General features: G+C 40.1%; 1 protein-coding gene across 3 annotated transcripts in view; it reads right to left on the bottom strand.

Moving 5' to 3' along the window:
- Window positions 1-1858: 1858 nt before the first annotated feature.
- Window positions 1859-15992, bottom strand: part of PIP5K1B (phosphatidylinositol-4-phosphate 5-kinase type 1 beta) — a 78829-nt gene continuing 64695 nt past the window's right edge. For 2 of the 3 annotated variants that reach the window (XM_070935589.1, XM_070935588.1), the window contains 2 exons: window positions 7782-7899; window positions 1859-2311 (listed from right to left, as the gene is read on the bottom strand). In XM_070935589.1, coding sequence (XP_070791690.1) covers window positions 2237-2311; window positions 7782-7899 — 193 coding nt within the window. In that variant the 3' untranslated portion in view covers window positions 1859-2236. Of the gene's footprint in view, window positions 2318-7781; window positions 7900-15992 lie in introns of all 3 variants that reach the window. The other variant, XM_070935590.1, reaches the window with a different exon arrangement.

The following is a 15992-nucleotide window of genomic DNA, read 5'->3' as shown; positions in this document are numbered from 1 at the left end:
TCTTGCCTTGTACAGACTTGCAGCTGCAGTGCAATCCTGAGGAAGAGATAGATCTGATTTACAGAGATGCAGGCAGGTGCTCCTTGTGCGACATGCCCTGGAGCCCCTTTTTACAACTGTAACAACTGTAGCACAAGCTTTTGGCCTAAATGCACGCAGATCAACTTTGAAAGCAATCCTTAATTTTTGCAATAGCCATCTGTGTGGCCAGGCTCACAAAACATACAAAAACCATAGCAAGCTGAATTGTGGTTTACCGAAATAGCCTGGACGCTTTGAATCATATAGAAACTGCCGTCCTTAAGTTGTTACAAAGCACTGACATATAAACTAGCCAGGCATGTTTTAATCAGTTCTTCAGTGCAAAAATTACTTTTTTCAGAAATGAGATTCTGAAGCCCAGCTGCTCATTCTGAAAGTCAGATGCATCAGCTGGTGAAACCAATAAGACAGTTCAAGTCTTGGACTGTGAATATTTCTAGAGACAGACAGAATGAATCCAAGATTGTAATAGCAATAAGCACTTAAGACTTATATACCGCTTTACAGTCCTCTCTAAGCGGTTTAGAGTGTCAGCATATTGCCCCCAACAATCTGGGTCCTCATTTTTCCGACCTCGAAAGGATGGAAGTCAACCTTGAGCTGGTCAGGATTGAACCTCTGGCAGTGAGCAGAGTTAGCCTGCAATACTGCATTCTAACCACCACGCCCCCATACTGTAGCTCATGGAAATCCAGAATTATAAAATAAAGAAAAGGTGTGATATGTTGGTGCATTATCATATTTTTAAAGAATTTTCAGAATAATCTTAGATAATATCAAGTATGGTTATGCTGATACTTTTTATGCACACAAACATGCATAAGCTTAAATTCTATGGACTAGGAGGCAAACCTGAGCCTTTACATACTTAATGTAAACTTTTAAATAATGTATTATGGCTACTTTATTCATGCATAAATACAGATTGAAAGGAATAAGCCAACATAAAACTCACTTGCGAGACAAGATTTCAGTTAGCAAAAACAGAAATTCTTCCCCTTACATGAAAGAATATTTTCTAAGCCATAAAACTATAGATCAAAGTGCCATGGAGAAAAGGTTACACACAATCTGTTCTACCGATTCATGTTTTATATTTCCCAGTGGTCTTCCATAAATGTTGTTTTTGAGGAGGAAAAACCTGTCCAGGCCATGTTTGCGTGCTATATAAAATCTTCCTATTTCTGGAACACACATTATAAACACAGCAATCCTATGTGTTTCCATACATTTTAAAATGGATATTTTAAAATTTATTAAAATGCTGTATTTCACCATCCAGATTCTTAAGTATTTTCAGATATCTGAAGCTTGTGCTAGTTTATTTAAGATTAATCAAAAGTCCTATTATTTCCTCAAATGGAATGTCAATTACACACTTCTTCCCCATGAAAAATAAAACGTGAAATCTTATTTATTTTGGTTTAGCATTTTGCTTAGCAATCATGTTCTGTGTAAGAAGCAGTTTATAGAAATTCACCTTTTTCATCCTGTCTAATGTACCATAGCAGTCTATGGAAAAAATGGAATTTGATACAAATAAAGCATCCATTAAGTTTAAAGACTCTCAGCAGTATTTATTTTGAGAACAAAATACTTTATTTGTCAATAAAACTATAGTTTACAGTAGAATATACTAAATAAATTATGTAATTTATCCTTTACAAGCAATATATCTAATCACAAATATTTCAAAGACAATATATGTACACAACATAAGGCTTTGTTATAAATAGCTTCTTTATTTCACTAATAAACAGTGAAAATTTCTTTATAGAAGATAGTTTCCATAAAGTTATGTGCAGACATACTACCTCTTGTATGAAATTAACAGATGAGCAATCATAATTCTGGGGGAAAGGGAGAAAAGCAGAATTGATTTATAGAATAGTCACCACTGTGAAGATGGCTCTTTAAATAGGAAAGGCGGATTAGATATTTTTGTCCATGATCACTGAATACATGCAAATGAAAATACCACCTTCAAGTCCTGAAAAGACAATAGGAAAGTAGAAGTAGCAGCTAAAAGGATGGAAGAGGCAAGGCTTCACAGTTGAGCAGGCAACAGCAGGCCATGATTAGTTGTGGAATGTTTCCCATCTCATCTGCTGAGTCTAGGGTGGGATGTCTATAGTTCAAGATCTGTTTGATGATTTCTGTAGAGCTCTGAAGATTAAGACTTTGTTTATCAGGCTTAACAAAAATTTTCCTCATAAATCTGGAGTGCAGAAAGTGCATTTGTTAAAATATGCTCATTTTCTTTCATCTTCTGTTACTGTAAAAAGAAAAAAAACATTTTACAAAAGAACAAAATTCAGGAGTCTTATTTTCTTACACATGTAAAGCTGGAAAATGTTTTGCTGCTTTTATGTACTGCTTTTTGATAGATATAGATCAGCTTTTTTATAGTAACCACACCATGTTTTAATACTGCATGTTTATTGTACAATAATGACAGCCACCTGTTGCAATGATCTATTTTTCTTCTTGTAAAAACACAAAATGGTACACATTGAGTAATACATTGGCAGTTAAAACTGAATCTCCAGTGGCACAATAATAATATTTGGGACATTTTTATGGTCTGCTCCCAATTATGTGAATTTTATGTGTTTTTTCTATTGTTGTGAGCCGCCCTGAGTCCTTTGGGAGAGAGGGAGGCATACAAGTTTAAATAAATAAATAAATAAATAAATAAATAAATAAATAAATAAATAAATAAATAAATAAATAAGTAAGTAAGTAAGTAAGTAAGTAAGTAAGTAAGTAAGTAAGTAAGTAAGTATATTTGCCTTCCTTTTCTCTCCTGATTGCTCACTCTTTTTCAGTAGGTGTTCCAATCCTATTACAGGTGACCAAATCTGCAGCAATTTCAGGTTAATGAGTTTTGTTTTTAGAAACAAAAATGTACACTAATAATAAAATAAAAACATGCTGCTTATATGCCTGCTAAATATTTTGGTAGAAAACAAAAGTCACTCAATATCAAACTGATAACATATCACTCTTTCTTCATGTGATATGCTTTATTAGAAAAACATGTTTGTGTATTTCAGGAAGGTAATATCTTTCAGCTGAAGGACAGTACTGCCCTATTCCTTGGAATTTCATGGGAGAAATGATTGTGAGACCACAATATAATATCACCTGTACAGTCAGAATTAAAACTGCTAGAAAGTCTGGCTTCAAAAGAGGTTCTTCTCCATCTGTTTTTAACAATATCAATGTTTCTTTTCTGCTTAGACAAAGCTTATACTAAACTTAAAACTCTGTGAGGTCCAAACATTTTACTATATGACTTCACATTAATTTTGTCATATTGGTATGAACTATATTACCATATTCAGTTTTAAATTAAATTTTGCTCAGGCGTCTAGTATTTGGTAAAAAAAAATTGTGATGCTATTTAAAACCACTTTATCTTTTTAAAAAAACTCACAAACTAAAACAAACAACAAAACCAAACCCCCACTCCCCATCCCCCACCCCGGCCAAGTTATTTTTATAGCCTTAAATGAACTTAGTATTTGTGGTAGAATCAATCCAACCATAGTAACAGAAAAATAAATGTTGGGAAGCATGTTGGAAATCTAATGCTGCTCAAAAAAAAAAAAAAAAAATGTACCCAGCAACTATAAATTATACTCAATTATACTGAAAATGTTGGTAACCATCCATGTTTCCTGGAATGAGTCACATAGTACATAATGTGCAGCAAATTGGATAATATATGAGATACTGATGATACCAAATAATACATTATTTACTAACTACACATGAATAGCAGTATTGTGATACTCAATACACTAGAACAACCCTTCCCAGCCTGGCACCCTTCGGATATGGTGATACTACAATTCATAGGAAATGCATTCCTAACATATGTGGAGACTAAACATATTTTATTTATTTAAAGCATTTATATGCCCATTTAATATTGAACTCTGGGTGGGCTCCCAATCAACAATTAAAACAACTAAAAAACAGCACAATACATAAATCTATGAAAGTCACTCCATAAAGTGACTTTTATAGATTTTCATAAAAAATAGAGAATGGTGCTTAAGTTAATTAAACATCATCCATTAGCAATGGAAGCAATACTGAATAGATTAGAGAAGCTATCAATATCCTTCAAGTAATGCACAATACACTATATTGTAAACTCAGGTATCCAAAGTCAGATGGTGTATCAATATTTTAAATGTCTTTAAATCAGTGCAGTATCAGAGATAGATCTAAAGAGCTTTTCTATCTTATAGAGTCTGCTGAGATACGTATCAGAAAACACATGTCAATCTAGATTTTTATCTCAGCATCTTCTGGCGATTGTGAAACTAAAGTATACGTAAACGAAAAAGGAATGAAACCTGGAAAGCCCTGAGTAAGAATGTATATATTTTTGGATCTGCATTGCACATTACTTGAAAGCACTAATAGCTTCGCCAATCTATTTATTACTTATACTGCTGATGGCTACATAATTAACTTTAACAAAATTCTACATTTTTAGGGGCTTTATTAAGGGGCACATAGATTTAATAGATTAATGTATTATGCTGTTTTTATTGATGTTCTTTAGGGTTGGAGTTCTTACTTTTGTATCATCTATTAATTATATGAAGGCTAAGATGGCTAGAATTGTGCTAGTAGGTCGGGGTGTCAAACTCAAGGTCTGTGGGCCGCATCCAGCCCACAGAGCTGCCCTGGAAAGGACCGGCTTGCGGTGTCTCTGCCAGTGAAAATTGAGCTTGGAAGGGCCACGCGTGGACCTCTTGAGCTCCGTTTTCGCTAGCAGAGCACTGCAGGAGGCCATCACATCCGAAAACTTGTATCCTCCTCCTAACCTCTCCTGGTGATCTCCCATCCTATCACTGAGGATGCTTTGGTTACAAAGCTGGGTCTTCTTGTGTGGACCCACACACTTTGCCCTCCCGCACACACGAGCAACCTGGCCAAGGAGAGTGAGAACAGTAGCAGCCGACTCGAGGAGATAAGTGCTGCTAGGCACCCCCTTTGGGAAATACATCTGGGCTGGGCTGTGGGGTCCCGGAGCCCTGGGAGATTGAGGGCCAGGCTGGGCACTTGCCCTCCACTCCCTAGGGTTCTGGACAGCCTGCACTGTCATCTGGGGATCCTCTGCGTGGCCTGAGAGGGATAGTGTGGCTCCTCTGGAGGACAAGTGTTTGGCGCTCTCCTTGGTCTCACCTTCCTCTGCTGGAGATAATGGATACCTCCAGCCCTGCCCAGGCCACCACAAGTGACGTCAAGCTGGCTATGCCCCCCCCCCCCCGATGGTCAAACACAACCCTGATGCAGCCCTCAATTAAATTGAGTTTGACACCCCTGTAGTAGGTTATAAACTAGTAGATAATGTTGGTAATTAATACTTAAAAACTGGGAGTTATATTTATGACCCATGTTTTTCCCATTTAAATATAAAACAGGCAACTGTTTTATGTTTAAAAGGTTTAAAAAGCTTTAAAGAACAACCATGCAGTTAAATACTGCAGTGCAGTTACATTTACAATCTAAAAATATTTTTTTAAGAAACTGAACTTATGAAACTGATAATTGGGATAAGTAGCAGTACGTAATTGCTTTGTTCTGAACTCCCCTGGCAAATAGTAAGTTAGAAGTTTCTATACACCTGTATACAAATGACATGTCAAGTCAAATAAAAGATGCCTATGCTATTTTGTCGGCAATAGGTGGCAGCATTGTGTTTTGAATGCTGTAAACATTGAAACTTGTTTACCGTTTCTTTGAAGATTTAGAAGGTTCTAGTTTTGGCAATAGCATTGATTCACTTAACAAAATAGTTGCAATACTGATTTTAATCTTGAGAAATAACTGATGAAGAGATTGTTGATAACATAATTGAATTATTCTATACTCTGCATGAAATTATTAAACGCATACATGATTTGACCTTATCCCACAAAGAACAAGCTTGAAAAACTGTTCAGAGTCAGTAATCACTAGGAATAAGCTCTGTTCTAAAGCTGCTCATTCTTACTTAGTTTATCAATACCTCCAGTAGTGACACATATCTCATCCGATGACGACAGAACTTGATAAAATGGCCCTGAGATTCTATGTTTGGCCATACATATCTAATGGCATTGAATCTTTGACTTGTTTTGTTCAGCTTTTTTACTTCATGTTCTTTCTCTCTTCCTGTATGCCTTGAATTTATTGTGGGTTATTTTGTATTCATGCACAAAGATAGTCAAAATAAAAAGATACTAAATCATCTTAGGATAATGTTTTACTTTTAAATGAAAGCAGGGATTTCTAACAGAATCTTGGCTGGTCAGATCAAGCTTTTCACTCAGAGTAACTAGGGTGCCTGTGTATATGAATGCTAACACTTGGACAAAAGAGCAAAAACAAAGACTTCTTATTGGTGATTTCCACTTTTTGTTGCTTTGCTACAGACAAACTTTGACTCAGGAAGAGGCTGCTGTGTTTAGTCTCAAAAGTAAGAGACTCACACAGAGTTTGCTTCTCAAGATGAAATAATGAGGTATCAACATAGGTCTTTCAGTGCATATAGGCATAAAAATATTCTCTCTCTCTCTCTCTCCCCACATACATACAACAAAAAAGAAATGTGCTTATTTATACACATACAAACCCATAAAATAAGAGAGGCCCAGAATTTCAGCAGCTGATAGAATAGATTTGCAGCTAAGTAATAAAATATTTATTCTGAGTATGGTAGTTACAATCAGCCAAAACTAGAACATTAAAGAAAACTTTCTGAGCAGAGGGCTGCATTATGCTACCTTTTTACAGTTCCCCTGCGGGAAGCTGTTATGGTTAATAAAAATTAAAAATGGATTCAAATATCCTGACATCTGCCATGTTGAATATAGAGGCAGTGCCGACACAGGCAGTTGCCAGAAGGTACTCTGACATTACAGTATTCCTAACAGTTTCCTTTTCCCTAGAATCCATATTGTTTTTTTCCCCAAAAAGTGTATGTGTGTGTGTGTGTGTGTGTGTGTGTGTGTGTGTGTGTGTGTGTGTATATATATATATATATATATATATATATATATATATATATATATATATATATATATAATCATTAGGGGCAAGAAACACTTACTCTTGAATACACTACTAAAACAGAATTATTTATATGATGTGTTTAAATGAATATGCAAATGGCAATGAAACACTCTGGGAAATTAACAGAATATTCTGTAATAATAACCAACCTGCTAGTTCCATCACAGCCACAAAAGAGATGAAGATAAAACGTCAGAGACACTTCCCAGGTGGCTCATGGCCACTTTCATTACTGAGGTCCTTGAAACACAAAGACTGTGCATTCTGCATAGGGAATCAGAAGTGCTTAGGAGACAAGAACTGGGTGATAAACTGAGAGTTCCCACTTGTGGAAAATGGATTCACTCATGGGTCTGCAAAACTCTAATGCTTTACTTGAAAACCATTTCCTGAACTAAAAGTAAATCTATTATCAAACAAAGGTGTAATCATCATGTATGGAGGTCATCAAAATTTGAGCATCCTGCAATATCAATATTGTAAAAATACAGAGAGATAGCTTGGCAAATACTTTATATTTTCTATGTTATGGAAAGGCGTACTTAGGAATGAAATATTTACACTATACTATGAGCAGATTACAACACACAATGATTAAAAGTCAAGTTGAAATATAAATGCTTTAAAAATGTGATTAAAACACTAGTAACATTACTCACTAAATATACATCCAGGACAGATGCATTATCAGTCTCAGTTTCCACCGTGCTCTGTTCTGATGTCAAGCAGATGGCACTGTCTTCTAAAGTGAATGTTGAACTTGAAGGCAACCCTTTACTGGATGGGAAAAGAATATACAATTAGCATTCATAAAATGAAGAACTGTTTTGGCCATTCCTGGCCTATTAAAGAGCTTTCTTCACATTTGTCAAGATCTGGTTTAATGGGTTGCCATGCAACTCTACCAAAATATTACTTAATCAACGACCAAGCCCTTTGGCATCCAGAAACTTGCCAGGCCTCAATACACTAGCTGTTCTCAAGCATTTTCTTTAGAAACACAATCTCCTGAATTGTGATTTTACTATATACTCTTAGCATGCATTATATTAAAATACTTAACAGGAACAATAGAAAAATTCCTTTGGATAATAAAAAAAATCTCCACTTAATTATATATCCTCATTATATTCCAATGCTACAAAAACAATTTCCCAACATTACATTAGGGAAAAACCGGTCATGTATAAATTGTTGTTGGCAGTGTCATAAATAAACTTAATGTATTTATACACTATGATTTCCAGAAGTCAGCAGCCTAAAGGCATTTCTGCATTCTTTGTCTGTTTATACACACAACATCCACACACAACCTAAGAGCTGTTAATTTATTATGGTTATTTAGAAACAGGAAAAGCAAAACCTGATACACCCATAGAATGAGCCAGGCTCCAGAGTGAGTGATACGTTGTGGCTTTTCCTGTTTTATTCATCTCATGCTATAAATATATTATTACAGCTGTGACTAAATAATCTGTAACATTAAAGAGTTTATTCATGTGTTTTTGCATAGATTTTAGAACGATTTGTAATTCAAAGAAGGAAAAATAAACAGTAACATTTCCATAAAAACCTGTATAGTAGTTACCCTTCTATCAAAATAGGAAGGGAAGTACTCCCATAACATAATATATACACATTTATGAATGAGCACGAAGGCAGTTCAGGCAGTTCTATCTCCACAAGAATAGTTTGGCTTCACAAATTACTGTGGCTTGAGCAAGATTCTTATTCACGTACACATCACTAGAGCAGGCCAAAGCTTCATCGTGCCTTAAGAAAGTTAGGGTTCATAGGCTCAAGTCCAATGATCCAAAGCATGCCTAAAGTTTTCCCAGGGCTAAAAGTGAACAACTGTGGCACAAGTGGGCTTTAGAAACCATTATTTCCAGGCAGGCTTTGCTAGAAATATTGCTTTCCTTCTACCACCCATGTTTCTGATTTGCCCTTGTTTGCTGAAGCTTTGCCTTCTTCAGCTGCTCTCTGCTGGATATTTTTATAAATGTTGGCCTGACTGTTACGTTTATTGTGAATTATTGGTTTTAGGTATTTCAGATTATTCATTAGCTTCTTAATACCCTACTCATACCTTTAAAAGGGTTGGGAGAATTTAATCAGTCCAACATTAATTATGGCACCATCATAAGAATTTTTTTTATCCCACTTTTTCCCAAAAAAAGCCACATCTTTCTTTTCTCCACATTTTTTCCCATACAACAATTGTTTGAAATAGGTTAACCTAAGAGCTAGAGACTCATCCAAAGTTACTTAGGATCACTCAATAAAAACCTCAACCTGGGCGTTCAAAGTTCCAATTCATTCTTAAAAAATACATGGTGCTGGACCTTCTTTTTAAAATTTTATTTAACAATTATTATAATTTGCCCCAATCCCCAAAGGCTATGAATGAATACTAAAACAAGAAAAAAGAAAAAAAAATCATCTTGGCAATAAAACCCAAACCAAAGTTTATGACAGATATCTTCAATCAAAAGAGGCGTAGTCGAAATCCACTGAAGTAAATCCCCAATGGGGGCTGCACACGTATTTCTTATCTATATCCCCTTATCAAAGAGGGGGAATACTCTCAATAGACATTCTCTAGATGATTAAACTGGATGGCCAGATTTGATGCCATTGCTGGTTATATCCTAGGACCATGATGGCGAACCTATGGCATGTGTGCCAGAGGTGGCACACAGAGCCTTCTCTGTGGGCACATGCGCCATCGCTAGCTTTTCTAGCGCGCCAGTCAGCTGGTCTTTGCGGGTGCCGGAGCACCTGAAAATGGCCTGAAAACAGCCAAAAAACAGGCATGTGTGCATCGGCCAGCTGGTCTTCGAGTTTCCGGTGCTCAGGCGCGCACGAAGATCAGCTGGCCAGCACACACACATGCACACGCGTTCTGGTTTGGGCACTCAGTACCAAAAAGGTTCACCATCACTGTCCTAGGATCCATATCCTGCTATGTGTAGCTTTAAAGGTACTGAACAATCTAAATAGAAATTTCTATTTCAAGAATCCTAAAGTCATTTGTAAATTTCCTCCTAAAAAGCTCCATTAAGAAGCTCAATATGTTATAAATAAATTAAATAGCCATCTCATAGTTAAGGGAGAAGTGAAACTATTTTTAAAACTGCCCTACGGATTGTATGTATCTTTCTCAAACTCGGGTGCTCTACCATAGGCTTGGGAGTTTGAGAGTTCAACATCTTAGCTGTTCCTAGCACTTCTCTCTTCTGGGCCAAGAGCTCTGATGTTCTCCTTGGGATCTGTTGAAGCCATTCTCCCATCTTAGGAGTCACAGCCCTACAACCACTGAGAACACTTTGGCCTTTACTTTCTACATCTTCTCTAGTTTGTCCTTTCAGACCCTATTTCTCCAAATTCTCATACTGGTTCTTTCTGATGTTGCTGTCATTTGGCACTGTCACATCTATCACCATCACTGTCTTTTAGTCCTTGTCTAGTACCACGTCCTCTTGAGTGCCAGTACCTGCCTGTCCATCTGGATTTTGGAAGACCCATAGGATCTTAGCACTGCTATTTTCCATGATCTGTCTATTCCAAGCACAGATTGATCAAAATTAATTCTTACAGTCAAGTGTATTTAGTTCATCACGTACACATAGTCAAAGATATACCATAAATGACAGATAGATATTCTTAATTTGAATTTCAATTATTATTGGATTCTTATTTTAAACAGAATGCTTAGTAAATCTTGAAATACATCTCAGAGAGAAATTGGTTATACTCCTTTGTAGGAGGAGGGAAGCGCAGTGGCTCAGTAGTTAAAATGATGGGCTTGTTGGAAAACCAGAACCCCAGACTTGAGACCTAAGCACCATGTAATGGTGGCGTTACTTGCCCCAACCTCTGCTAACATAGCAGTTCAAAAGCATGCAAATGTGAGTAAATAAATATCAGTAGGCACCACTTTGGTGGGAAGGTAATAGTGCTCCGTGATGTCATGCTGGCCACATGACCACAGAAATAACTTCAGACAGCGTTGGCTCAATGACCTTGAAATGGAGATGACTACTGCCCCCTATAGTCGGCAACAACTAGCACAGTAAAACCTGCAGGGACTCCTTTATCTTTTTTTTTAACCTTTGTAGGAGGATTAGATAAGATCATGATGAAAATCATGTGAGGCATGTTATATAACCATGCTATATAACAATTGTGGCAAACCTTTGCACTGCTTAGCCATTTCCCTTTTAGCATTGAACCTACAAAGGGCCACACAGTTTATGGATTGCAACTATCATATAGTCAGACCATGTATAATTGGCAGACTGGATTTTATTATAGATTTTAGTTGTTATTTATTATTTTATACTAGAATTTGTAATTGTATATATACTGAGTGCTTTTATTTGTTCTGGTCTCTGGTCTAAGACTGTAATAATAAAGTTGTTGTTAACCATGTGAGGCGAGAAACACTAATTTGAATTTAAGAGCCAGTATGATGTGTTTTTTTTTTGAGAACAGGTGAGATCAAAATTGATGAATGGTTTTATAAGGAGTGCCAAATTAGATAAAAAACCAATAGATAATATCTAAGCTTCATTATCTACCTATAGCAGACATGTTCACAGAGTTCAATTTCAGAATTTAAATTTGCATGGTAAATTGGTGTGAATTCCATCACATCGTCTAAATATATATTCCATCGCATAATGCAAATAAATCTTGCACATCATGGCAAGACATAAATTACTAGTATTTCTTACAACATTTAATACTATCAAATCCATCCAATTCAGTTCAGTCTAACTAACAAAATACCCATTTATATTTCCAGGACATGGCTAAAACAAGATACTAACTCTACACTAATGTCAACTGGCTCTTCCAAGATTATTATTTTTATTTCAGACAAATATTAACTCTTCTTCCTGGCAATAGTTTGCTAACAATTCTTTTCCCAGAAAACTTTGAAAATTGATGTTCTGCTGAAATGAAGGAAGATAAACTCTGAGGGGAAATATTTTTCACAATGCTGAAAATACCTCACTTTTCAAATGACATTTTGGCCCTCCTTTTAAAACCATCCATCTATCTTGATCTTACTTGGTCTCAAGGGCACCGTCATACTGGCACCTAGCTTAAAATTAGTGTTAACTTTCTTGCCTCACGTGGCTTTGATCATCCCCATGTGTACTCCACAAAGAAACCAGACGCTATAACAGTGAAAGAGCGAAGAAGAATAAACCATAAAACAGTAGAAAGATGGATGAAGAATACTGCCCTGAAAATAACTCTATGTTTCCTTGCAGAAAATAATTACTTGCTTTCCAATAAACTTAACACAGTTTTGTGGTATAGATGGTGCACTTCAGGCAAAGCCATTTTAGGTTGTATAGTTGGTAAAATGTATCTATTCTCCTTAGAGCAGGGGTATAAAACTCAAGACCAGCGAGCCAGATCCAGCCCACGAGGTGCTTAGATCTGGACCACGGGGCTGCCTTGGAAACAGCAAGCACTGCTGGCCTGCGGTGTCTCTGCCAGCGAAAATGGAGCTCGGGGGGGCTGCACACAGCCCTCCAGAGCTCCGTTTTCAGCTGCAACGGCCTCCTGTAACCCTCTGCCAGCAAAAATGGAATGTACATGGCCCTCCCGAGCTCTGCTTTCACTGACAGAGTGCTCGGGCGACCATAGGCGCCCCCCAACATGAGCTGGCCATGCCCCCTGCCCTGAGGTCAAAGACAACCCTGATGTGGCCCTCAATGAAATTGAGTTTGACACCCCTGCGTTAGAGTATATATGAGACCGCCTTCTGCCGCCGACAGCCTCCCACCGGCCAATACGCTCCCACAGAGAGGGGCTCCTCAGGGTGCCATCGGCCAAACAATGCCGACTGGCAGTGCCCAGGGGGAGAGCCTTCTCTGTGGGGGCACCAGCCCTCTGGAACGAGCTGCCCCTAGATGTGCGTATGATCCCCGATCTGCGCACCTTTTGCCACGCCCTGAAGACCCTTTTGTTTCAACAAACCGGGCTGGCCTAATGTGAATATGAATTTTAATGGGTGTATGTTAGTTTTTAATTTGTGGGCCAAATTTTTATAAATTGGGCGTTGGTACTTACCTGATACGCCTCTTCTCTGACTGTCGGGCACGGCAGTCAGGATGGGTGGAGACTTGGTAGAGCTTCCATTGGACCGGGTCTGCAGAAAAAAAGGGAAGTCCCTCCTCCTGACTGTGCCTGTCAGTTTTGAGACGAGGGAGCTGGTGCAGATAGTCGTGTCTAGGAATTTAAAACAAACAACATTAGAGAAAACCCCGGCCCCCTCCCTAGAGAATGAGCAGGGACCGGCTGTACCCCCACACAGGGAGGGGCTGACTGCCGTGCCCGACAGTCAGAGAAGAGGCGTATCAGGTAAGTACCAACGCCCATTCTCCTATAGTCGGGCACGGCAGTCAGGATGGGACATACCAAAGCGAGGTGTCCAGTTGGGAGGGAGAAGGCCGGTCCTGCACTCATGAGGATGAATGGACACCTTGGAGAACCCTTCGTCCAAAGGCCGCGTCCGCTGATGCGAACTTGTCTAGACGGTAGTGACGGACGAACGGGGAAAGCGAAGCCCAGGTGGCTGCCCGACAAATCTCATCGATGGTGGCTCTGGTGGACCATGCCGCTGAAGTGGCCGCACTTCGCGTAGAATGGGCCGTTATGTTGCGTGGAACCGGAAGGGCCGAAGCCTCATAGGCTGTGGAAATACACGCCCGAATCCATCGGCCCAAGGTGGTAGAGGAAGTCTTAGATCCCAGGGAAGAAGGTAAGAAGGACACGAAGAGTGCATCCGAACGTCTGAAAGATGCCGTGCGGGAAATATATATCTTGACCGCCCGTCGAACATCCAGGGTATGCCACCTCTTTTCAAGGTGGTGGCGAGGAGCTGGACAGAAATTTGGGAGAACCACTTCTTGCGATCGGTGAAAAATTGAATTAACTTTCGGGATGAAGGAAGGATCTAGTCTGAGTACCACCCTGTCTTGATGGAAAATGCATAGCTCCTTCCGTATTGAGAGAGCCGCCATCTCTGAAATTCGACGGGCCAAGGTCACTGCCACTAGGAAAGCCACCTTGAAAGAAAGGTGTTTCAAGGAAATGTCCCGTAGGGGTTCGAAGGGTGGGCCCGTGAGTGCTTGTAAGACTTTAGGTAAATCCCATGTGGGGTACCTATGAACTGCGGGGGGTTGGATGTTCGTTGCGCCTCGTAAAAACTGCCGAATTAGAGGATCTCTGGATAACGGATCCGTCGAGGAGCTGGACAATACCGTGGAAAGTGCCGCCACCTGGCGTCGGAGAGTGTTTGGAGAAAGGCCAGCGACAAATCCCTCCTGAAGGAACTCAATGACCAGAAGAACTGAGGCTGACGTAGGAGGGTGAAGGCGCCTCTTACACCACAACGAGAAGGCTCGCCAGGTGGATTCATAAATGCGAGTAGTCGAGGCCCTTCGTGCTGCCTGGATCGTTGAGATGGCTCCCTCCGATAAGGGAAGCCTGGTCAGTAACCCCCGCTCAACCGCCAGACGGTGAGCTGGAACCAGAGAGGGTCTGGGTGTTGCAGCTGACCCTGGAAGAGAGCCACCTGATCGTCCGGTATCCGCCAAGGTGTTTGAACTGACAAGGACACGAGGTCTGCAAACCAAGGACGCCGGTTCCAGGAGGGAGCAATGAGTATCATCTCCGCCTGTTCTTGTAGTAATTTCCGAATTACCCTGGGTAAGAGGTTGATCGGCGGGAAGGCATACAGAAGCTGAGTGGTTGGCCACGGACACCGTAGTGCATCCACTGCTTCCGCTCCGGGGCAGGGGAACCTGGTAAAGAACCGAGGAAGCTGGTGGTTGGATGCGCTGGCAAACAGGTCCACTGTTGGAAGCCCGAAGCGGCGGACTATCTCCTGAAACAGTTGAGGAGAAATGGACCACTCTGCGTTGTCTATCGGAGTCCGACTGAGAGAATCGGCCATCTGGTTGTGAATTCCGGAGATGTGAGTAGCCTGCAACGATGCTAGGTGGCCCTCCGCCCATAGGCCTAACCGACGTGCCTCTCGCATCAGGATCTTGGAGCGCGTACCCCCTAGGCGGTTCACATGCGCTTTGGCTGTTACATTGTCGGTACAAATTAGAACATCCCGGTGAAGGACGTGAGACTTGAAGGCTCTTAAGGCGAGGAATATAGCCCGTAGTTCTAGCACATTGATGCTCATTCGTTGCTCGTTCTCCGACCAACGGCCCTGAGCCAGGTGGGGGCCCAGGTGAGCTCCCCACCCTGACAAGCTGGCATCCGTCGTGATAAGCAGATGCTGAGGTTCTCGGAACTTGGTCCCTTTTAACAACGCCTCCGACGTCCACCAGGAAAGGGATTGTAGAACCGGAAGAGGTAATATCAGCCTCGTGGTGGAATTGTCCCTACGCGAACGTTGAAAGGGTAGTAATAGCCATTGTAAATCCCGGCAGTGTAAACGAGCCCAAGGGACTATTCCGAAGGTAGACACCATTTTGCCAAGGAGGCGAGAGAGGGAAAGGATGGAAGAAGCCCCCCTACCTTGTATTCGGCTAGCTAAACCCTTAAGGCTGTCAACTCGGTCTGGAGAAAGGAAGACTTCCGAGGACAAGGTATCAATAACTGCCCCTAAGTGACGGATCCTAGTGGAAGGGGTTAAATGGCTCTTAGACCAATTTACGGAGAACCCGTGGTCCTGGAGGACCTGGATGGTAGTACTTAGATCCGACTGAGCCTGCTGCAAAGAGCGTGACAAAATTAAAACATCATCCAAATAAAAGGAAGCCCTAATCGGGATAGTGGCTACATAGCCCATAAGGGCTGCCATTATCTTGGTAAAGGCCCTGGGAGCT

Source organism: Pituophis catenifer, unplaced genomic scaffold (assembly GCF_029215685.1).
Source record: "Pituophis catenifer annectens isolate HBS135680 unplaced genomic scaffold, rPitCat1.0.hap2 SCAF_2, whole genome shotgun sequence".
NCBI lineage: Eukaryota > Metazoa > Chordata > Lepidosauria > Squamata > Colubridae > Pituophis > Pituophis catenifer.
The sequence above is the reverse complement of the archived record's forward strand: the minus strand, read 5'-3'. Positions and strand labels throughout refer to the sequence as shown.